Source organism: Condylura cristata, unplaced genomic scaffold, assembly GCF_000260355.1.
Source record: "Condylura cristata isolate star-nosed mole 26May11 unplaced genomic scaffold, ConCri1.0 scaffold00008, whole genome shotgun sequence".
Classification (NCBI taxonomy): Eukaryota; Metazoa; Chordata; class Mammalia; order Eulipotyphla; family Talpidae; genus Condylura; species Condylura cristata.
In genome coordinates, this window is record NW_004567109.1 from 59,370,301 (window position 1) to 59,393,704 (window position 23,404).

At 43.8% G+C, this 23,404-nt stretch overlaps 2 protein-coding genes across 2 annotated transcripts in view; both read left to right on the top strand.

Moving 5' to 3' along the window:
- ERGIC1 (endoplasmic reticulum-golgi intermediate compartment 1) overlaps positions 1–4,162 on the top strand; it is a 48,681-nt gene extending 44,519 nt beyond the window's left edge. The window contains exon 10 of the mRNA XM_012722139.1: positions 2,288–4,162. Within this exon, the coding sequence (XP_012577593.1) occupies positions 2,288–2,395 (108 nt within the window). The 3' untranslated portion in view covers positions 2,396–4,162. The remainder of the gene's footprint in view (positions 1–2,287) is intronic.
- Positions 4,163–10,760: 6,598 nt separating this feature from the next.
- On the top strand, positions 10,761–18,801 carry RPL26L1 (ribosomal protein L26-like 1). The gene is made up of 4 exons (XM_004679224.2): positions 10,761–10,806; positions 11,205–11,381; positions 16,989–17,129; positions 17,775–18,801. Exons 2-4 carry the CDS (start codon positions 11,214–11,216, stop codon positions 17,901–17,903), a joined length of 438 nt encoding a protein of 145 aa, XP_004679281.1. The 5' UTR covers positions 10,761–10,806; positions 11,205–11,213; the 3' UTR covers positions 17,904–18,801.
- Positions 18,802–23,404: the final 4,603 nt, after the last annotated feature.

Genomic DNA, 23,404 nt, shown 5'->3' on the forward strand with positions numbered 1-23,404 from the left:
GTCATGCTTGGAGGCTGGCAGGCCTTGCCTGCTGAAAACACTTCATAATAATCCCCCCATTGCCCCCAGCCTCTCTACTCCCTGGGGGGCTGCTCCGGTTTCTTGGGCTGTTATTACTGGAATGTCAGCTGCTCCATTTACAACCATCCATACAGACTAGCTCTGTCTGCTTTGAGCCTCACAGGCCTCCTCTTAGCTCATCTCATGGAAATATCACTTTAAAAATAAACGCCAGTTCGATTCGCACTTCCCTCTTGCCTCCGCTGTGTCTCCTGGCCTCCTCCATTGGCACCAGAGGACCCATTAAGGCTCTGCCATTGCCCAGAATCCTCTGGTGATCACGTGTCAGTGGCTGGCTGCCACCCTGTGGTGCAGCCGGAACAGCCTCAGGGGTACTCTGGGGCAGCTTAGCTTGAATTCTTCTGAGTTCAGTGGTCGTTGAAGTGTCTCTCAAATGTAGCATAAAGGAAAGAGAGCTCTGAAGGCTGACAGACGTGGCTCTGCCGTGCATTTGCTGTGTGACCTTAAACAAATTATTGCCTTCTCTGGGCCCCACAAATACGTAAGGGAAGAGCTGTCTCCCTCCTTGGTATACAGGGTAATGGGTGGTCATACTTCTTATGAATGGAATAAAGTAGATACGAAAAGAGAAAAATGCTTTTAAACTTGCCTTGCAAACTTCAAACTTTTAGTGCCCATCTCCGTCCTTTGATTCTTTCAAAGGTACCGGAAAGCAATTCAGGTAGGCTAGCAAGTTTTGAGTCCACCACAGCATTCATTGCTATGTCATGAATGGTCTTCTGATGACTTCAATGCAAAGTTAGTCATTTAGTTGAGTGGGCCTCTCCTGCCTGCACAGCCATAACTGCAGATTCTAAACACATGAACCCCAATTCTACCACAACCTTGGGCATTGGACCAGTGGTTCAGTGTCTCTGTGCCTCAGTGTCCTTGGCTGTAAAATAGATTCAAGAATAGAACTTGGCCCCATGGGTGGACCTGGGAGTTCCATGAGGCTGGGAGAGAAGTGTACCTGCTTTGCTGTGGCGGTTACATTATGTAGTACAGATAAAGCTGGGACATACAGCCACAGCAGTGACATTCACAGCATAACAATTCTCATCTGGGGGTGATTTTGACTTCCAAACACCACTTGACAATGTTTGTAGACATTTGGGTTGTCGCAACAGGGAGGAGAGGATCCCCTGGCATCTCATAGGTGGAGGCCCCAGTGCTGCTAAGCGCCAGCCAGCTGTCCTGCCCCTGTCCCACGTGTGTGTAGTGCCATAAGAACATTGTCCTAATAGAAGCTTTCTGGTTGTGCACAGTACCCCTGTCCTTTCTACTCTTGCCTTGCTTGTAATCTTGCATTTATTGTTCTGTTAGGTGACTACTACCCATCCCACTGATAACAGTGCAAGCCTTCTGCTAGGTGACTACTACCATCCCACTGATAACAGTGGAAGTCTTGAGAGTTTCTCAGCCTAGTGCATCCAGGCCAGAGCTGCCTATTCAGCCTACCCCAGACCTCTGCCACAGGCAGCACTGAGCCTGGCTCCATCAGACCCAGGGTCAAGTCTCAGGATTGCCACTTCCTGGCCGCATGAACTTGGGCCACAGGTGCTACCTTTCTGACCCCCTTGCTCTTCTGCAAATGGGATTGTAAATATCTGGTAAATGTAAACTAGAAGTTAAGACTACAGGTTCCAGAGTCAAGACACAACCAAACTCAATGTATGCAGCCATTACCAGAGGCGAACATAGTTATCTAAATAGGCCTCAATTTCTTCACCTGTGAAATGGATCTCATCACCACCTTCCTCATTCAGAAGGTTAATGTGAGAAGTAAAAAAACTGGTTGCAGGGGAGAAAATAATAATAATAAGCAACTATATACTAGAGACATTTTATGTGGGTGGAATGGGGAATGGGATCAAAAACGATGGGGGGAGGGAAGTGCACTGGACTAGGGTGATGGCACATGGGTGATTTGGTGATGGGAAGTCCATGGGGATTACAACTGAGATGGAAAAAGGCACAAAATGAGGTAAAAATAAACTGTTATGTTATTTAAAAAAAAAAAAAAAAAGCTAGTTGCCAGATGGTCACTTTTATTGTAAATAAATTTTTCATCCAGCAAGTGGGACATATTGAGCCATGAGTGTGTTCACACCCTGCTGGTTACCACAAGGTAGTCATGAAGGGTCTAATTAATAGGGCAAAATGCATCTAACCAGAGGGGTCTCGCCTGTTGCTCCCTCCACCGCTGACCTCTGACTTCTTTCAGATCTGTGCCATTATTGGTGGGACCTTTACTGTGGCTGGCATCCTGGACTCCTGTATCTTCACAGCTTCGGAGGCCTGGAAGAAAATCCAGCTGGGCAAGATGCATTGATGACCCTCCCGGCCCAATGACTGAGGACCAGGGGGACCTGGGAGCCCACCAGCCCTGCCTCCAGTGCCCTGTCTGCTCCTGCCCTCTATCTGGCCCAGGATCTGGCTGTGTCCCAAAATGGGAGTGGGGATAGCAAAGGGGTGGCTCAAGAATCACAGCTACCTCTTCCCCATGTTTAATTTTAACAAATTACCTGGCCTAAAGTCATGGTGCCCCTTTCGCAAGGGAGCCTGAGACCAGAGGCAGGTTGGGGGAGGCTCAGGGATGTTGGGACCACTCCTGAAAGAGCTGTCCCTTCCCTCTTAGGAGGACAGCCCAGAATCCATGTGAACCAGCTCTCAGCCAGGCTTTGACAATCTCGCAGCTCCCCACCATTTGGATGTACTAATCACGTGGTTCCACCCTCTACCCCGGGCAGTGTAGCCTCAGCCTGGGCTCTCAGCCCTGGACCAGGCTGCCTAAAGGTACTTCCTGCCTGGCCCCTTCAGTGAAGGATGTACTTCCCAGGCAAGCCCCTGAGAGGCGTCAGAGAGGCAGACAGACCCTCGTTCTTGCTCCATTCCTTCCTGCCCAAGCCAGAACCCAAGACTCAAGTCTTTCTCCCCAACTCCTTTTTCTCTCAAGAAGCAGATGGCCAGGTGCTGGGCAGCCTAAGTGGAGACGTAAGTCTACCCACTGGTCACTGGGTGGGTCTGGATTCGCCTTCCTTTCTTCACCTTATTCCTCTAAGCCCCCCACCAATGTGCCTCAGCCCCCGTGCTGTGTGGCAACAGCATCTTGGGTGGAGGGCTGGTTGTGACTAGGAGCCCTCCTTTGAGTACGAGGCATGGTCTTTGTACTTAAATCTAGATGGGAAGCATCCTTCTCCACAGCCCTCAAATCATATGACCACCCCTGGGAAGTCAAGCTGCCACCAGCCCCAGGGCCTTGGTAGGGGAAGCAAAGCAGACCCATCTGCTTCTCTCTTTGTACATCTTAACTTTCTAGGCTCCTGAGGGCTGCACAGCCCTTGAACATCTCCACAGCCCCGAGGTGACCCACTTGTCATTGAGTTCCCCCAGCAGCTGCCACATGCCAATATGTTCCTGTCCCTGGGGCACGGGTTCTTGCGTGTCCCATTGCTCCTGAGTTGGGTCCTGTTCTGCAGCTCCCCCTCATTCTTCCCTGAAGTCTTGAAGGGAGGGCAGTGGTCCAGGCATGAATTCCACCCAGGGAATTTTAGGTATGCCCTCCTGTCCCAGTGAGCCACCCGCCTGTTTCCATTTATATCAAGATTGTTTGCATACTTTTATAATTAAGAAGAATGTCCAGTGGAAGGATTTTTAAAATTATCTGAATGGATAGCTCAAGTCTCTGCCATTTATAATTTTTGGCTCTAAGTTCCAATTAGAAAATCTTCCCCTTCTGCATCTGAGTCGACTGATGATGTGAGTGTAAACTGCATTTGGTTATTTCTGATGTCTGTGACCACTTGAATGGATATTTTCCCCGTTACATTCTGTTCCTCAATTACAAAAAGGAGTCCCTTTGGTGTATGAATATCTGTGCCTGTAGAGGGTGGGCAGGGTGGGGTGGGGACATGTGTGGCATGCACATGAGTTGAAATTTCACTTTATGCATTTAAAAAAAAAACTGACATGGGGATGTTTCCTATTGGAATAGACACCTCCGGCCCATTATTCTTATAAACCAAAATCTCAAGGGAAAAAAATGTTTTTGTTCTTTCCCATTTCATTGGGTTCAAATAGATTAAAAGGCTGATTTTCAGAAATACTGCTGTGTGTTCTGTCTATTTGATTGTGTTGGGGTAGCCTGGAGGCCAGGTTCACAGACAAAATGGAATTTAATTCTAGAGGATAGAAGTTGGGGGATGTGGAAAATATCTGTGAGGGTGATCAGAAAGTCAAGATCCCTCAGATTCAATCCTCCCTTTCTTGAATCTCTACGCTGTATCCGAGGATTGGGTCCTTAACCTCTTGGTCATCTATTTCCACAGGTGAAAAGGGGAGATTGAATTAAAACTATTTTTACTTCTATCATATAGGGCTATTGTAGAAAGTAAATCTATAATATGTGCAAGTTAATTTTACTAGGTTCATTCAAGTTCATGTATGAAGGGAAATAGTGCATTATAGATTTTCAAAGATACTTTTTGGAATCTCTCAGTATTCCTAAGTAGAATGTCATCTCTTTGAGAGAAAGGTTAACATTTTCCCACAGTTTTGAGCCAGGGCTATGCAGGTGAGAGGTATTTCATAAACTCTTGATTTCCAAGTACCTGGCATTTCTTTTCTTTTTTCTTTTAATATTTATTTATGCTTACAGAACTGGGGCAGTGAGAGGATTCACCAGAGACAGAGTGGGGAACAGAACAGGCAGATTGATGAAGTACACTGCTGGGGGGAGCAGTGGGCAAGACAAGAGAGGTCTGATGCGCTATGTGAGTCACCTCCCTGACCAGGGATCCAACTTGTGCTGAAGCAGCTGCAGCCAGCTTCATGTAGCTGCACTTTAACCCATTGTGCCACCAGAAGCTCAACACAGGCAGGGTGGCACAGAAATGGACTATCCCGGATATGTACCATCCTGCTGTTTGGTCCTTCTAGATCACAGGAACAGCACAAAGATGGGTAAACACCTCAGGGACAAAGTTGGAAGCCGATAAGCCCTCCCCATTATCTCTTTTACATCTTTACCATCCTCTCTGATATTTTAGTTACTATGACCCTCACAACTAGTGCTCAAAAGAAATACGTTTATGGGTAATGACTTGGCATCTTTGACCCATAAAGCTGTGCTTTCATGCTGCAGTGATATGATTTAGTTAATCAATGAAATATGACAGAAAAGTGGAAGAATCTAGAAAAACTAAGTTGCATATTTTACAGGCACCTGATAAAGGTGAGTTATCAGCCATTCCTCCACATTCTATCAAATTAGATGGGGACAAGACAACTGAAAAGATTTGAGAAGTGAGGAGGGTCTTTGGAAATTCTATGTTCACATTGAAAGTATCTGAGGTCTTACGCCATGTTAAAGAAATCAAACATTGGAACTCAGGTTGGTTTATATAAGAGAATGGTTTACAAAAGGAAAATGAACTCTAAATGGAGGGTTCCCATTGAAAAACTTTGCTTCAAAGTCAAAAGACTGGCAAAGGGTTTTTAATTGACATAAAACACGGAAGGTAAGCATATATCATTTTTATTTTGCCCTTAAATCCATTATTTCAGTTATCTAACCAGGTATAGATGAGTGTTTTCCTGTAAGAGGATTGCTAGATGGGGGTGGCAGAATGAACCTTTAGAAGGGTGGGTAAGAAGTTGGGGGTTCAGACAGCCCTTTGGGGGAGATTCTGTAGCTGCAGAAGAGATGAGTGAGTAACTCAAGTTTTGCACCCCATGCTGCCTGGGGTATGTGGATGTTGTAGAGGGGCTGCGAAGCTTTGGAAGAAATTAGATACAGCAACAAAAGAAAGAAAGAAATTAGATATAACAGTGGAACTCGGAAATGGCAGCTGTAGTAGTTGGTATTGCTAGATGTCAGGAATTAGGTTTGATTCCTGCCAGAAATAAAGATCCATTTTCTCACTGTGGGAGGCCCCTGATGTCAGTCCTAATCCCTTCTTAAGAAACCCTTCACTAGCTGCTTGGGCAAATAGATGCATTGGCCCAGGAATGTGGGAGGGGCGTATATGGAGGGGAAAGTTCACCAAGACCCTGTCTCCTTCCGGCAGTTGTCTCCCGTCAGTTCCGTAGTAATGAGGTCATGCATTTTATTCTAACCAAAATTAATTATTTTTATCTTGTAATAAAAGCTGTCAAGGGTTAGGCATTCTCCACATGCCCAGGAAGGAGTGAATGCTCTTTGGGCCTTATCTTTCTTAATCCTGAATAACCCTCCTCTAAGGTGGGTGTTTTACTTCCTTCTTAGGAAGAAGAAAACAGAGATCTAGTCTCTTGTCTCTGTCACATAACTAAGCAAGTGGGTAAAGTTGAAATTCCAAATCAGGTCTGCCTGCCTGTAGGGTTATGAAGAATTGTGTGAGTCTTTCTCTGTCCCCAAGATCATTTTAGAAAAATCAACCCCCCCCCAAAAAAAAAAAAAAAACAGGGAAAGGAAGAAGAGTAGTGAGGGTGCTTTCATTTTTTTGGTCTTCCTGAAGCTTAGTCTGCTGAGGAAAGCCAAGGTGAACATAGGGAATCTTAAACAAACATGACAAAATCCTTAAAACATGATTTTAATTAATTATACAATTAATATATGTTCCTAGTCCCATAGGAGGGAATGCAGAAAAAAAGTAAAAGGCAAGGGAAAATTAAAATTACTCCTAATCTCACAAAGCCATCATTGCTAATATATTTTTTAAGATTTATTTATTTATGCATACAGCACTCGAGTACAGGCCAAAGGTATGGGTGAGGAGGTGAGGGTGAGGAGAGGATTCACCAGAGACAGAGTGGAGAGCAAAACAGGCAGATGTACTGAAATAGACTGCTGAGGGGAGCAACTGGTGGGTCAGGAGAGGTCTGCCACATGTGGGTCACCTCCCTGGTCAGGGATCGAGCTCCTGCTGCAGTGACTGCTATAGCTTCATAGTGCTGTGCTTTAACCCATTGTGCCACCAGGGAGGGCCCTCATTTTAGTGATATCCTTCCATTAAAAAAACAAATAAACAAACAGGACCTTACCATTTATATTATTTTGGTTTTATTAAAAAAAGAGAGACAGGACCTTCCCTGGTGGTGCAGCGGGTTAAAGCACAGCACTAGGAAGCTTAAGCCACTTCTGCATGAGTTCGATCCCCGCCTGCCCCGGAGGTGACCACATGGCACGGCAGACCTCTCCTGACCCGCCTGCTGCTCCCCTCAGCAGTGTACTTAGTCGATCTGCCTGTTCTGCTCCCCACTCTGTCCCTGGTGAATCCTCTCACCCTCCACATCTCTGGCCTGTACCCCAGTTCTGTATGAATAAATAAATAAATCTTTAAAAAAAAAAAAGAGAGACAGTTAAAATAATATTGGTTTAAGATACTATATAGGTTTTAGGTATACAGCATTACAAATCAACATATTACATTCACCACTGAAAGGCTATGTTAATACTTTGTAGCTTGCTTTTTCTCAATGGATTGATCTATTTCCTGATCAGTAGCTATGGGGTCACCTTTGTATGTATTGATTCAGGGTAACAACCACTCGAGTAGTGGTGGATCATGTTCATTTTCTGGTCATTCCACTCACAACCTATTTTCTAACCTTTGAAAGAAACCATTGAGAACATTGTTTACCAAGTTAAGTCATGTTTGGGGTTTTTACGATTTATTTATTTATGCATACAGACTGGGTTACAGGTCAGAGGCATAAGGGTGGTGAGAGGATTCACCAGAGACAGAGTGAGGAGCAGAACAGGCAGACTGATGAAGTACACTGCTGAGGGGAGCAGTGGGTGAAAGACAGGAGAGGTCTGCGAAGCCATGTGGGTCACCTCCCTGGCTGGGGATCAAACTAGTGCTGAAGCAGCTGGCTGAAGCCACAGTGCCACGTTTTAACTCAATGCACCACCAGGGAGGGACCTAAATCGTGTTTGTAAAGCTGCATAATACTTAACAGTAAATGGTGAACCTAATAAGATTAGCCATTATCTGAAAGGTTTGGCGCAGTAAAGAAAAGAGATCCAGGCAAAGTGTCTACAGGCAGGAACTCTATTGAACTCCCCCGCTCCAGGGCAAGGTTCCCTGACCCCTGAGAGTCAAGGTCAGAGAAGGCGTGCTCCTTGGAGGGCAAGAAGAGGGCATTGAAGTTACTTTTTTCAGACAGTTTTGTCAGCTTGGCAGAGTTGGTTCCCAGAACACAAGCAGCAGCAGTGTTACATTCCTCTTTCCTACCTCTGCCTTGCCCAGCCTCGACTTACATTATCATTCATTCATTTAATGAGGTATTTACTTCCTTTGTGCCAGGCATTGTGCTAAGGATTCATCTAATCCTGATACCAAACCAGGGAAGTAAGTACTGTCATTCCCATTTCTCAAATGAGAAAAGGAAGTGACCAAAGGATGAAGGGCTAAATATTTTATCCAAAGCTCTGGAGCCAGGAAGTGGAGAGCCAAAGCCAGAGTAAGGAGTCACAAACTTCTCCACATCACCTTCTGCTTCAGAGACAAAAATATCCCTGGGAGTGTTCCTCTGTGGCAGCTATAGCAGTCTCTTTAAATGCTTCCATATGTGGGCGTGAGGCAAAATAGTAGCCTATTCCAATAAGCCCTTTTAAAGTGACAGCCCCAGGCCATGGTTGAACATGAACACACCTAGATTTTCTTGCTTTGTAAAAAGGCAGTCCTTTGGAGTAATGTCCAGTGGTCACTTCTCTCCAGATCTCTTTGATTTACCCCTATACTGATGGCTCCACGTAGTTACCAAATACACAGATGAGAGCTGGGTTCCAGACCACAACAAAGCTCAAGTGTCACAATAAAAGAGTATCACACACTTTTCTTCATTTCCCAGTGCATATATGTTATGTTTATGCTACTCTATAGTCTAGTAAGTGTGCAGTAGTGTTGTATCTTTTTTTTAAGTACACATCTTAATTGAATGTGACAGACACAAAGTGAATGAATGAATGCATGAATGAATGAACAAACTTAATGGGGGCAGTTGAGGCTGATAAATACTGGAAGGATTGTTTTTAGAACTGTCTGACCGGGACCCTCCCTGGTGGCGCAGCAGGTTAAAACACAGCACTGCCAAGCTGGCCGCAGCCACTTCAGTGTGAGTTCCATCCCCCACGCTGGAGGTGACCCACATGGCGCAGCAGACCTCTCCTGTCTCGCCCACTGCTCCCCTCAGCAGTGTGCTTTGTTGATCTGCCTGTTCTGCTCCCCACTCTGACTGTGGTGAATCCTCTCACCCTCTGAACCTCTGTACTCCAGATATGTATGCATAAATAAATAAATCTTTTAAAAAAAAATAAGAGAATTATCTGACCTTCTGTGTTCAACATCTTCCCCTGGTTGGCCATGAGGTTGAGGATTCTTGGTAAACACTAACATTTAACAATGTCACCACTAAGTGTCAGTGAACACTAAGTAATGGAAGAGAGCAAGGTCATGCCTGAGTATGACAAGACATCTCCACCTAAATTTCATGGTGTTCATCTGTTAAATGAGTAATGTACTCTTCTCTCTGGCATCTGGCACAAAGCAGCCTCTAAACATTGCCATTGGGTGGCACCTGCGCCTTGGGGTGATATTTCCGGAGCCAGAGGCACAGGGCTGGCACGACCTGGTTGGGCTGGGTGCATACTAGGAAGATCCGAGGTGGGTGGGGCCTGGTATCCGTTGGCTAGCGTGGTGGGCAAGACCTGGACAACAGAGGCGGGGTCACAGACCCAGCTAGCTCCTGGTCTCACTGAGTTAACTGGAGAGAGATTTGCTGGCTCTGTACGCCAGCCAGCATGACGCATGCATGTATTTACATCAAACACAAAATGCTTACAGTCTGCATTATCAGGAGTTAATGCAAAGGTCTAAATGTGAGGACTCTGGTGAATGAGAGACTCTGCCTTAGGACTGTCCTCTGCTTTTACCTAGGAATTAATGACTGTCGTTGAGGGCTATTTTCCTGACACTGTCTTGGATCCTCCATATGGATGAACTCATTAGGTCTCATAATAAAATGCCTACTAAGAGCATCCTCGCTTCACAGATAAGAAAACCAAGGCTCAGTGACATGGAGTCATCTCCCTGAGGCCCAACAAAATGAAGAGGGGCACCTGGATCCAGGTCTGATTCTGTAACCCCAGAACTTTCAAGCAGGATTAAAAAAAAAACTTGGGGTGGGGAGTTTTTTGCAAAGTCAGGTAGTTGGTTGGCAACGACCTTCAAACATTGTTTGGTGTGCCTCAAAAAGTGGGAAACCGAGAAAATGAATCGCTTTAAATTCGGATTCCCTCTCCCCAACCTGACACTGCCAGATTCTGTATTTCTGTGATGGAACACGAAAGTCTTCATTTTGAACAAGCCTCTGGTGATTTTGACGAGGTAAAACAGCAGATTACATTTGTAGCATCGATATGTAAAGTCCCCAACAATGTGCAGAGGGCAACGAAGAGTTTGGAGCAGGAAAGAGACTCGGTGTACCTGCTGAAGAATATCAACGCGATTCTATTGCACGCCCTACAAAAGCATGTTACTTCTCCCCAGCGGCTCCAGTTTTTCGGGGTTTCGATGATGTCCCCTGGAGCCACCCACTAAGCTCACAGGGACCCCTTAGAACCAGGCATTGCGATCCCACTCCAAGCCGCAGGGGGCGCCATTTGGCTTCGTGCCGACTGGCCCGAGGCTCGCTGTGCCCGGAGCCTCATTTCCGGCCCTGCGCGCTCACTGCTGGAACTAGCCAGCCGCCGCGTGGGTAAGTTTCGCGCGGATATTTTCTCTGTGATGCCCTCAGCCCAGAGGCCCTTCCCCACGTGCCACGGGACCACCGACCTCCCAGGGATCTCGGCGTGGCCCCCTCTATGTGTTCTTTCCAGCCGGGCGATTGTCCCTCAGTCTGCCTCAGGCCCCAGTGCCCCACTGTGCCACGACCCTACGCCCACCGGTCGGTCCCGCGCCATCCCTCCACCCTCACTTTGCCCATTATCTCTTTCCTCCCGGCCGCCTTCTTCCGAGGGCACTTGCCCCCTTCCATACCTCCTCCCACCCCATGTTACAGTGTTGCGCCGGGATGGGAAGAGTGATCTGGACGGAGAGCTGTTCTAGTACCCCATTAAGCACCCCGTCCCAACCCCACCTCACCTCTCTATGCAGACAGTCGTCATGAAGTTCAACCCCTTCGTGACCTCGGACCGCAGCAAAAACCGCAAACGCCATTTCAATGCCCCCTCGCACGTGCGCAGAAAGATCATGTCATCCCCGCTCTCTAAGGAGCTGCGGCAGAAATACAACGTCCGCTCCATGCCCATCCGCAAGGACGATGAAGTTCAGGTATGTTCCCTCCATTTGCAGTTACCGAGGTTCGGCTTATCCAGCTGTGTGGTGCATGGGCGGGCGATACCTGTGTACAGAACGTGGTGTGGCCTTGCACCTGGGGGTGCCATGGACTCACATGCCTTTACGAGTGTGGCGAAGAATTTGACCCTACAGATGTCTTAGACTGGAAATGAGACCCAGGGTCACCAGAGAATGCTTGTTCCCTGTAATTAAGACCACACAAATTCAGTTCTTTAATAATAGCAATTAAAATATATCATGTTACTTAAGATTTCTGCTTTTTTATTTAATCTCATGGCTGGTAGTTTGTCAGTACTTACTCAGATTGACTTTTACTTTAAAGATTTATTATTTATGCATACAAGAACTGGGGTACAGGCCAGAGGTGTGAGGGGTGAGAAGATTCACCAGAGACCTAGTGGGGAGCAGAACAGACAGATCTACTGAAATACACTACTGAGGGAGCAGCAGGCGGGCCAGGAGAGGTCTGTCCCACCATGTGGGTCACTTCCCTGGTGGGGAATTGAACTTGTACTGCAGTGGCTGCAGATAGCTTCTTGGTACTGAGCTTTAACCCATTTTGCCACCAGAAAAGGCCCAAATTGACTCTTTGGACCAGAGTCTGCAGAGGAAAATACTGAGGTGAAAATAATGTTTTGGTATCGTCCAGTGTAGTGGAGGCAATGAAGGTGAAGAAGCAGCATTAAGTCAGAGGATGAAATTAGAAGAGAGAATGGTCCATGTTAGAAAGTATAAATTTTATCCTATAGGTAAAGGGGAAGGGAGTGGAGGCGAGTGAAATAGGCAGGGACCGTAGTCTGTCCTTGAATCATTATTTATTATCTGTTCTAGATACCAAGAGGTTCATCTTTTAGAACAAGTTTTCCCAACCTCAGGGTCATTACCTTTTGGACAAAATCATTCTTTGTTGTGGGGAGGTCTTCTGTACATTGTAGGAATTTAGCAGCATCTCTGGCCTCTTGCCTCCACTAGATACTATAGCACTTTGCACATTCAAATAAAAATATTACCAGTATTGCCAAATGTCCATGGAGGAAGTGGGTGGTGAAACCCATCCCATCCCCTTTTTCCCCAATTGAGAACCATTATTTTTAGAGAATGAAATGAGCTAAGACTAAGAGATTCCATGTATCTAAGACATTAGGCTTGAGGAAAACATGAAAAGATGTGAGGAATATTTTGAGAAGCAAAAGATTGGAAGCAGGGATACTTTATGCCTAGTTGTGACAGGAATGGAATAGAAAGAATAGTTGAACAGTTTTAGCTACTCTTCTGGATTCTTCCCATTAGACACATCCTAGGATGGGGGAATTGCAAAAGTGCATAAGCAGCTAGTTAGCAAATTAAATGAGGGAAGTGGGCTGATGACAAGAAAATGACAGCTGAAAAGTTCACGTTATTTAATGGAGGTAGTCATGAACCCCCTCAACCCATTGCTACAGTCATCGTCAGATTTTTTTTATTTTTCCAGGAAACTGTGGAAATTGTGGGTTATTTTCCCAGCCTCACATTTTTACTGGTCTATGTATATGGGGGGTCTCCTCAAAAGAATGTCTGCACTTCTGCTTGCCCCCTTCACTTTGGTCTCTCTCTAGTCTGATCACTGTCTCGCCACTTTATAAATATCTATTGTGACTGAGATCAACTCTGTGACTAAACCCAGTGGACATGCCTTGGTCTCGTCCTCCTTGACTTTTTCAGTAGCACTTGCACTGCCTTACTTCTTGACATGATGTCCTTTTTTTGCTTCTGCGATGCTTTAGGCCCAACTTCTACCTTCTCAGGCATCTCTGGGCTATTTCTCTTCTGTCTGATCTCCAAGTGCTGGAGTTCATTGGGACCTGCACCGAGCTTGCCGGCATTGCCTGCCTAGATGACATCTGTCCTGAGAGTTTTCAGTTTCTGCTGTTTGCTCATAAGTCCCTTTTTTACATCCCAGTCCAAGACATTTTTCTGGACAAACACCTTCAGAACCAACTGCCTGCTCAATGGTTTTATATAGATCTCATAAACATCTCAATCTTCTTATCCTAGCGTGCTCTTAAGCCTAAAGCCACCTCTAAAACCTGAGTCATCTAAAATCTGTAATCCCATCTTTAATAACTAAATAAGCAATATTGCTGTTCCCCATTTGCTGTGCCATACTTCTAAATTAACCTTCTTTCTCCCCAACCCCTTTCTTCTAATTTATTAGCAAGTCATTGATCCTCCAAAATAAGTCTTAAATCTGACCACATCCTTACATTTCCATTTTAGTTCCAGGCATCTCCAGCTTCCAGTCTTACCTTTGTCAGGCATTCTCCAAAGATGGGTATTTTTGCAAATCAGATTCTCCTTCAGACCCATCAGTGGTGCTTGATGTGCTAACTGAAAAATCTAAAACCATTGACTACAAGGCCCTGTGTGATCTACTTTTTCCAGTCCTGATCTACTTTGCCAGCCTCATTTCATCCTTGACTTACCACATGCTCTGTAATTCAAACACCATCTTTTTCAGGTTCTCAGTACACCTTCATCTTCTCTTCCTTCGGTACCTACTCAGTGAGAATGCTTCTCTGTCGGAGGCTCTTCGTTTTCTTTATCTAAATTCTCCTTTTCTAGGTCATCTTAAATGTCAGTTCCTCCCTGTCTTGAAATGTTAGAAAAGCCTCCTCAAATCTTTTAAACAATATTATACCATAGCATCCTTTATTTGTTTTTGCATATAAAAACTGGGATGTAATCCAGAGGTACAGGAGGTAAGACATTCACCAGACATGATGTGGGGAGCAGGACAGGCAGATCTACTGAAATATACTGCTGAGGGAAGCAGCAGGCAAGACAGGAGAGGTCTGCTGAATCATGTAGGTCAGCTTTCTGGCCCAGGATCAAATCCAGGGCATAGGGACAGTAGTGCTGAGATTTAACCCCTACGCCACCAGGGAGGGCCCCTTATCCTTTATTTTCCTTTCAAAGTAAGGAAAGAATGAACTCCAGTTTGAGATTTTTTTTTTAAGCTGAGGCATAATTTATGCATAATAAAATGCACAGGTGAGTTTTGGCAGATGTAGAACTGCGTAACCATCATCCTAACTATGCTATAGACCTTTGTTTTTTTGTTTGTTTGTTTTAAGATTTATTTATTTATGCTTACAGAATTAGGTATAGGCTAGAGGTGTGATGGGTGAGAAGATTCACCGAATCAGAGTAGGGAGCAGAACAGGCAGATGTACTAAATACACTGCTGAGGAGAGCAGCGGGCGGGTCAGGAGAGGTCTGCTGCGCCATGTGGGTCAGCTAGCTGTCTGGTGGAGGATCGAACTCGTGCTGCAGTGGCTTCAGAGCGCTTCATAATGTGGTGCTTTAACCCGTTGCGCCACCAGAGAAAGCCCTGTTGTTGTTTTTTTTTTTTTTTTTAAGTTTTATTGTTTAATTTATACATGCAAGAACTGGGATCTAGGACAGATGTGCATGGGATGAGAGGATTCCCAGAGACAGAGTGGGGAGCAGCTCTACTGAAATACACTGCTGACGGAGCAGTGGGGGAGACTGGAGAGGTCTGCTGTGCCATGTGGGCCAGCCTTCTGGCTAGGGATTGAACTCATGCCTCAGTGGCTGGAGATAGCTTAAGCACTGAGACTAACCACTGCACCACCAGGGAGGACCCCTGTCCCACCTGCTTCAAAAAGAAAACAGAAAATAGCACCTAGGACCCTTCAGAACTTCTGATCCTCCACCCTCTGATTTGTTTGCAGTTCTACCCCTTTTCTCATTCTTTCCTGTTAGAATAAAGTGCTATCTCCATTTTATTTAAAGCTAATCCATCTGCTGCTATATACTGTTCTGTTCTTTTCATCTTCATAACTTTTCATTCTTTCATCCTTGTTCTCTCTTACCAGCATTTAAAACATTCATGGTTTTCCCTCTGAAATTAAAATACCTTTTCACATACCTCTCTCACCCTCTTCAGAATCATGCTTCTTGGGGCTCTTCTCATCTCTGTCTTCTCTCCTCTGATGAACTCATCACCTTACTTAAACAGCTTTCTTCCCTGAAGGCGCTCTAGCCAGTGGCCACCTTGTCAGATCTGTTACTGTATCCTTCTTCTAGCTGACCTTGCCATCACATTTGACATTCTTCTCTTGACTGCTGTTTCCCATTCTCTCTGGCCACTTCAGTCTCTTGCAAGCTCTTCCAAAATGTTGGCTTTTGTCAGATTTCTGTATCTTCCCTCTCATCACCAACTCCTTGCACAAAAACCAACTCCCGGGTCTCTGTTGCAGACCCAGTTGTCCTAGCTGTATGTGAAATTCTCCACTAGACTGTTGGCAGGTGCCTCATTTCAATATGTTCTAAAATAAGCTAGTTTCTCTTAAAATCTGTTTTTCCCCCCATATGTCCCATGGTCTGGGAAAGGCAAATCCATCTACCCAGTCACCCATCCAGACCCCGGATGTCATCCATGACTCTTCTCCCTAACCTTTGCAGGCCTGTCAGGTTAGTCTTAGCCCGTCTCCTCACTGATCTAGTGTGTGTCTGCTTCCCCTTGTCTAGACTGTTGCTTTAGATTCATTTCATTTACATCTTCTGGATGATTTACTAACATTTAGTCTAGATGATCATTAAGGGGGCTTTCTCACAGACTCCCCAGTGAGACTCACTGTCTGGACGTGGTGGATGTTCAGTGAGGCATGGCTGTCCTCTTTGCAATCTGAAAGTCACCTTGGGAAGTAGGCAGAACAATGTAGGTTGACATTTTAGGCAAATTAAGTGCCTGTCGTTGTTTCTCTGTGGCACTTCTCTAATCAACACCTCATATGTTGTGGCTTCTGGGTAATAGACTCTTGCCTGTAGGGAAGTCATAATCTAGTTGGACTTTGGAGAGCTGAGTATGAGCAGTTTTTAGTATGAGAAAATAGCCCTTGAGATTTTAACTTGACATTTTCTTTTTTTTCCCCTCTAGCTATAAGGTATAGATGTTAGTTGTAGAAATCTTGAAATTTAGAATTTAAATTTTAGAATAGTTTTCTGTGTAAACACTTGTTTAATGGCTAACATTTGCATATATTTCCTCCCCATTGCTTCTTGTGCCACCCATGTTTATGCAACAAGATTCAGACCGTATTCTAAACACAGCTAGTGTATTCTATTTTCACTCAAAGGGTCATATCTTGATCACTCTCCTGGGTCATGCATTATTTTTTGAAAGCAGATTTTACATGTTTCAGGTATGGTCCCAGTACAATTTCTTTAAACATTCTTCCCTCTTTAGGCCTTGAGAATGGTGATACTTTAGAAATTGTATTTATTGGTTTTTTTGGGGTTTTGTTTTTACTATCAGGAGTAGTTCTGTGGTGACCATCCTACCTAGTTCAAGGAATTTTTTTGTTCATAGAAGAAGAAAATTCAAGTGAAGAATTTCCACCTGATTTAGAATAACACGAAGCAGATTTACAACAACAAATTGGTGATTTCTGACTGCCAGGATTAATGTGCTTTTGTCCAAAAATGTGTGTGTTCTGCTTCTGTGTTCCTGTTTGTCAGCTTCCTCACTGTGACCATATATTAGAAATAGACGTTTTCTTTTGTGTTTTCTCTCAGGTGGTTCGAGGACACTACAAAGGTCAGCAAATTGGCAAGGTGGTACAGGTGTACAGAAAGAAATACGTCATCTACATCGAGAGGGTGCAGCGCGAGAAGGCTAATGGCACAACTGTCCATGTAGGCATCCACCCCAGCAAGGTAAGGCCTGGGCAGAGCTGTGGTGGCAGCTGTGTAGCATAGCGCCTCTGTCAGAGCTACCGACAGGCTGGTGCTGTCAGCAGCCGCCCTGGTAAAGACTTCCAGAGGGAAGTCAGGCAGACTGATGATTCACTGGCTTAGTGAAATCATCAGGGATCCAGTTCTTTTCTTATCTAGTTTATTGTTCTTGGTAAAAGCTCTGTCTTTACACCTGTAGCAAGAGGATTCTGGATTTCTCTTCCCACTAGATAATGTCCAGAGGGAGAAAAGAGATCATCTCTCCTGTGGCCCTCACTCCCTCCTAGTGGAACATGCTGGCTCTCCTTTGTGGTGCTCCTGTATTGTGCATTGTGTCCTCAGGGCTAAGTGGTTATGTTGTATCTTTATGATCTCTGTATGTCTCAGTAGCAGGTGTTTTATACAATGCATTTTGCCAGCAAAAGGAAGATAGACAAAAAAGGAATATGTGAGCCAAGTGATATTTTATATCCCTAATACCACCTCAGACTACCTAATACTCTTCCCAAACTCAGGATGGATGGTAAAATGAACCCAAGCTACAGTGGGTGGTTAAGGGAAACTGTTGTACAAGATAATTGTGGTTTACATCCTTTGCATTTAAAAAAAAATGTTTTCTCATAACAGGTGGTTATCACCAGGCTAAAACTGGACAAAGATCGGAAAAAAATTCTTGAACGCAAAGCCAAATCACGACAAGTTGGAAAAGAAAAAGGCAAATACAAAGAAGAACTTATTGAGAAGATGCAGGAATGAGTATAATGTATTATACAACCCATTTTCACTGTGAATTTTTAGCTGTGATGTTTCTGAAATGTATTGTTTCCTACTTGTTGTTTTATTGACTTGTGGCTCTGGAAGTCTGCTTTTGCTGGTTTAATAAGTTTATGAATAAAAATTGGGATTGTTTCCTGATTCCAAATAGAATTTACATTGATATATAGATAAAATCCACCTTCTCAGTCCTGTTGCTAGTTTCATGTTTAATCTGCAGCAGGACAGCAGGACAAGATTAGGATAGCCTGCTGCTTGAATCCGCACACTGCTGGGGTACAGAACACCCGGCCCCAGTCCCTGACGTAGGGGTTGTCCCGCTCAGCGGCTGTCATGATGTGAACTGGCACACACAAGGTCCACTGAGTGGTGATGAAAATGTATCAAGCTGAGCCCTTTTTGGCTCTTTAGTTATATACGGCTTATCTGATACTTAGGAATGATTTAATAAATATTAATTGAACCAGAGTTATTTCTATTTTAACTCATTAAAGAAAATGAGCTGAGTTTAATTTTCTAAATCCCAGAGAGCCTAAGAGAACCAAGATTTGAACCCAGGCCTGACTACATAAAAGTTAGTCACTTCCCACTTCGATCAGCCATCTCTGGTGATCTTTTCTTCTCAGCTCTTTATTGGTGTCTGTTCAGAGACTGAACCTGTGTGTGGAAGAGAGAATAACTTGAGTTAGCATTAGTGCTGCTGAGGGAGGAAGTCATTGTCACAAACCATCAAGGTCAAGTTTCATTTCTGCCACTGGACAGTCATGAGCCTTTGAGTTACTCATCTCTGAGTTTCCATTTTCTTACTGGTTAAAAATAATACTCACCTGCCTTCCTGTCTCATGGAAAACACATATAAGATACTAAGATCAAAGATCAAATGAGATATTTCTTTTTTTTTTTAAGATTTATTTATTTATTCATACAGAACTGGATTATAGGCCAGAGGTGCAGGGGTGTTGAGAGAATTCACTAAAGACAGTGGGGATCAGAACAGGCAGATGTACTGAAATACACTGCTGAGGGGAGCAGCAGGTGAGACAGGAGAGGTCAGCTGCACGTGTGGATCACCTTTGGGGCCGGGGATTTAAAAGTAGGCAGAATGATGTCTGGCTTTGGTGCAAGATACACCTGGATTAAATGCTTCCCTGGTCCTTGGTTGGTCGTTTCTGTGAACCTTTGTTTTATGTATGTAAGAAGCTAGAAATGTATACCTTCAAAGTTGTCAAAATTAAGTAGTGCTCCACCAGGCTCACCTGATTTTAGGAGTCACATGGGCACTTGCTAATAGTCTCTCCTTGCTTACCTGGAGATCCTGTGATACAGTAGGCCCAAGGAGAGACCTTTTCAGGTCTCATGTTTATATATAGGTCTCACACGAACCTTACGTGATATTTACAACCAGGTAAGTTTGGTAAATTGTGGGGAATGTATCAAATAGGTAAAGGAAATTGGCACAAAGTAGGTGCTCAGCATGTGGCAGTCATGGTATCAGCTTGCTGAGCTGTCAGAGTGTGATAAGAAGTCAACTAGGAAGGTAATTTGTCTTTACTAATTTGAATTTTGTCTTTATTCTCAAATCAACATGTTAAAGTTTTCATATTACCCATATTAAATAGCATACTCAGATGCCTGGTCTAGACCCCAGCTCTTTACCCTCATCAGTAAACTGATAAGTCACTTGTTTTCAGCAACTATGCCCTACAAGTGATAGGTACAAAGCAATAGCTTTCAGAGCTATAACCCTCACGGATATCCAAGTCATAGCAGACTGCTTACACTTAGCCACGTGTCAGGGCATGGTCTAAGAGCAGAAGCTCAGCGTCAAGCCTCCCAGAGCTTTTCTCCTAGCTCCGTCGGGAGCTAGCTCTGTGACCTTGGGCAAACTGCTTAAACTTTCAGACTTCAGATAACTGCTTCTGAATGTCTGTTTCCATATCATTCTTGGGTGTGAGTATGCAGCTCCAGAACTTTTTGATATGAATTAGGTTTTGATATGAGTTTGTCAATGGGAAGACGACCTATCATAGAATTGTGATACTTACTACTTGAGATCCTTTGTGGTAAGCACAAAATGTTCAGCAAATTTCAGCTGTTGTAGAGGAGATTGGGAGTAGGGTTGTTCACAAGAGTAGGCCCTGCTGGTTTGAGCATGTTTCCTGGAATGACTTTGAATTTGTTTCCCACTGACCTTTCCTTAGATGTCCATTCATTTGCGTAAGTCCCCTTGTGCTATTTTGGGACTTTCAAACTTTTAGACTTCAGATAACCGCTTCTGAGTGTCTGTTTCCATATCATCCTTGGGTGTGAATGTGTAGCTCCAGAACTTTGATGTGAGTTGGGTAGGCAAGTAATTGAATCATCTAAGAACCAGACAGAACTCAACTAACCACAAGTCCACTGTACTTGGCTAATGTTAGAGATACTGAGCAGGTCCCATCTAGCAGTGACTTGGGTCTTTGTTCACTGTGCTTTCAAATAACTTTAAAAAGATAAGCAACACTTAACACTTCTATATGAAACAAAATTAAAAGTCCCAAAGGTATAAATGAAAAGTAAATTTCTTAGTCATCTTGATTTAGTCACTTAGTTCTCCCTAGAAATATCCACTATTCCCAATTTTTTTTTTGGTATCCTTCCAGAAATATTCTGGAATAAATGACTGGATGTTTTTTGATCCATGAAGAAGTCTTAATGAGAAAGACAGTTCATCTACAAACAACTATAGAAAGTGGATTATTGCCTGAACACGACAGTTACATGTAAACCTGCACAGAATATTAAATAAAATGTTCTTTCTCTATCAGAAATAACTAAACCAACCACATCCTAACCTCTCCCTTGAGGGAGGACAGTTCTAGAAGAGGCCTTCAAAAGCATTATCTTATTCATTAGATATCCCTTCATCTTTTTGACTTGGGGTTTTTTGTTGTTGTTCACTTGCTATTTAAAATAGAAGAGGCAGGGACTCTCTCTGGTGTGTAGCTGGTTAAAGCACAGCACTAAGAAACTAAAGCCTGTTCAGCATGAGTTCAATCCCTGCACCGGAGGTGACCCACATGGCGGCGTGGCAGGCCTCTCCTGACCTGCCTGCTGCTCCTCTCAGCAGTGCACTTTGTCAGTCAGCCTGTTCTGTTCCCCACTCTGTCTCTGGTGAATCCTCTCACCTCCCCTGCACTTCTGGCCTATACCCCAGTTCTGTATGCATAAATAAATCTTTAAAAAAAAACAGAAGAGGCAGCATGGCAGTGGGAAGAACAGGAACTGTGAATACCAGCATTCAAATCCTACTTCTGTCACCTAAAACATCTACACTTTGGGCAAGTGGCAAGTCTGAGCTTGACTTTTCCTAATATATAAAATTAATATCTGTAGGAGATGTTGTGAACTTTAATGAATTCAAAGCACCTAGCTCAAAAGCTAGCAGGAGGTAGTCACTCAAGAAATGCCAAATGCTGTGATCAGGGGGATCTGGCAGCAATGCCTGTCACATATGTATGTGCTAAGCCAATGAGCAGTAAATCAGGCTGCACCTATCAGTTCTCCAGAAACTCCAAATCAGCTTGAAAAGTATTACAGTGATCTACACGCCACCTCTCTCCAAACTGTTGTCTCCAAGTTTCAGTTACTCTCAGTCAGCTGTGGTCTAAAAGCCACAATGTACAATACTTTGTTTTGAGAGATATATCCTCATAACTTTTAGTATAATCTGTTAGAATTGTTCTATGTTACTATTGGTTGTTAATCTCTTATTGTGCCTAATTTATAAATTCAGGTTTATCATAGGTATGTATGTATGTATAGGAAAAAATAGCATAGCTTGTAGTCCATGTTGTCAGGCATCTCTGAGGGGTCTTGGAGTATATCCATGATAGGTAAGGGAGCTCTGCTGTAGCGATGCCAAGACCTGACTCTGCATACCCGCTTTTATTCACAGAGTGAGACTCAGGAAAGAGGGGCTTCTTAGGGATTGCACTGTTGTATTTCCATCAGCTATGGTTTTCTTTATCCTATTCGGGTGTCCTTTTCCTCTAGGAATGGTTCTCAAACTGTATGGTTTCAAGGACCAAAAGAATTTACATTTGTGTGGGTTTTATCTCATATATCATCTAGCTTATTGGAAATTAGAACAGAACGTTTTAATATATTTATTTTAAATGCATCTAAAATGGCAATAATAAACACAAACATGTTAACAGAAATATCATTTTAAGGGAGATTATCCAAAAGAATGTATCAAGAAGACTGTCTCTGTGTTAACATATTTGCGAAATTCCTTAATGTCTAGCTTAGTAGGAGACAAAGAGATTCTCATAAAGATGTTGTATTCCACCTGTTGCAATGTTGTTTTGTCAGACAAATTGGTGGTTAGAAAAGAGAGCCTTTCTACAAGAGCTTCAATAATTCAGTTGCTGTTTCTTGATCCATGAAAAAAGTCCTAATGACAAAGGCAGTTCGCCCACATTTAAATAAACAGCTACAGAAGACAGACCTGCTGGGAGAGTGAGGGACTCCCCAGCGGCCCTTGCATGGCACTGCCCAGAGTCTGATTTTTTGTTCTGAACTTTCCTAAGGGTGGAGAGTATTTCTTTCAGGACAGTTCCTGGTCTTCCCCCAGCTTTCTTTTGAAACTTATGATAAAATGTTTTTGACAGATTGGCTGATAGAGGGAGCTATTGGCCAATATTTGCCCACAACTGAAATACTGGGATTGGGGATTTTTCTTATTTCTCAGAGAATGAAATGGACAGATTTAGACTTGGTTCGGAATAGACACTCCTGTGTTGCCTGATATCTATTTCCCAAGGAGGCTGCCAAGAAGGTAAGACAAAGACTAGACGGAATGGAGTTAAACTTAAGATATTTGCATTTATTTAAGGAATGGGAAAAAATTCATAATAGTCAAAAAGTGGAAGTGAATGTTCATTCATACATGAATAGAGAAATGTCATGTGGAATACACATACAAAGAAATATTATCCAGTCTTAGGAAATTCTGACATATGCTATAACGGATGAAACTTGAGGACATTTTGCTAAATAAAATAAGCCCTACCCAAAAAGACAAATACTGTGCCATTCCACTTACATAAATTATTTAAAACAGCCACACTTTGAGAATCAGAACCTGTTCTCAAGGAGTTTGCCCATTGATAGAGGGTTGGTTAGGACACACGTGCGATTATAAGGCCATAAGAGGAGCACTAACACAGTGAAATAGATCTGAGGGAATACTTGAACTGGAACTGATGGATGGACATTTCAATCTCTGATAAGGCTGAGGGGAGTATTGGGGAGGAGTAGTGGAGCATTAGGAGAATAACTGGTTTCCTATTGCTGGTCCAGTAAAGGCTTGAGGTCATAATTGAAGAATTAACTCAGTAAAAGATCACTGGTCTAACTTCCCATTTAACCCAGGAAACTGCTCCACTGAATGAAGAAAGAATCAGGAGTTAACTCGCAATAAGGAAACACAGATATTG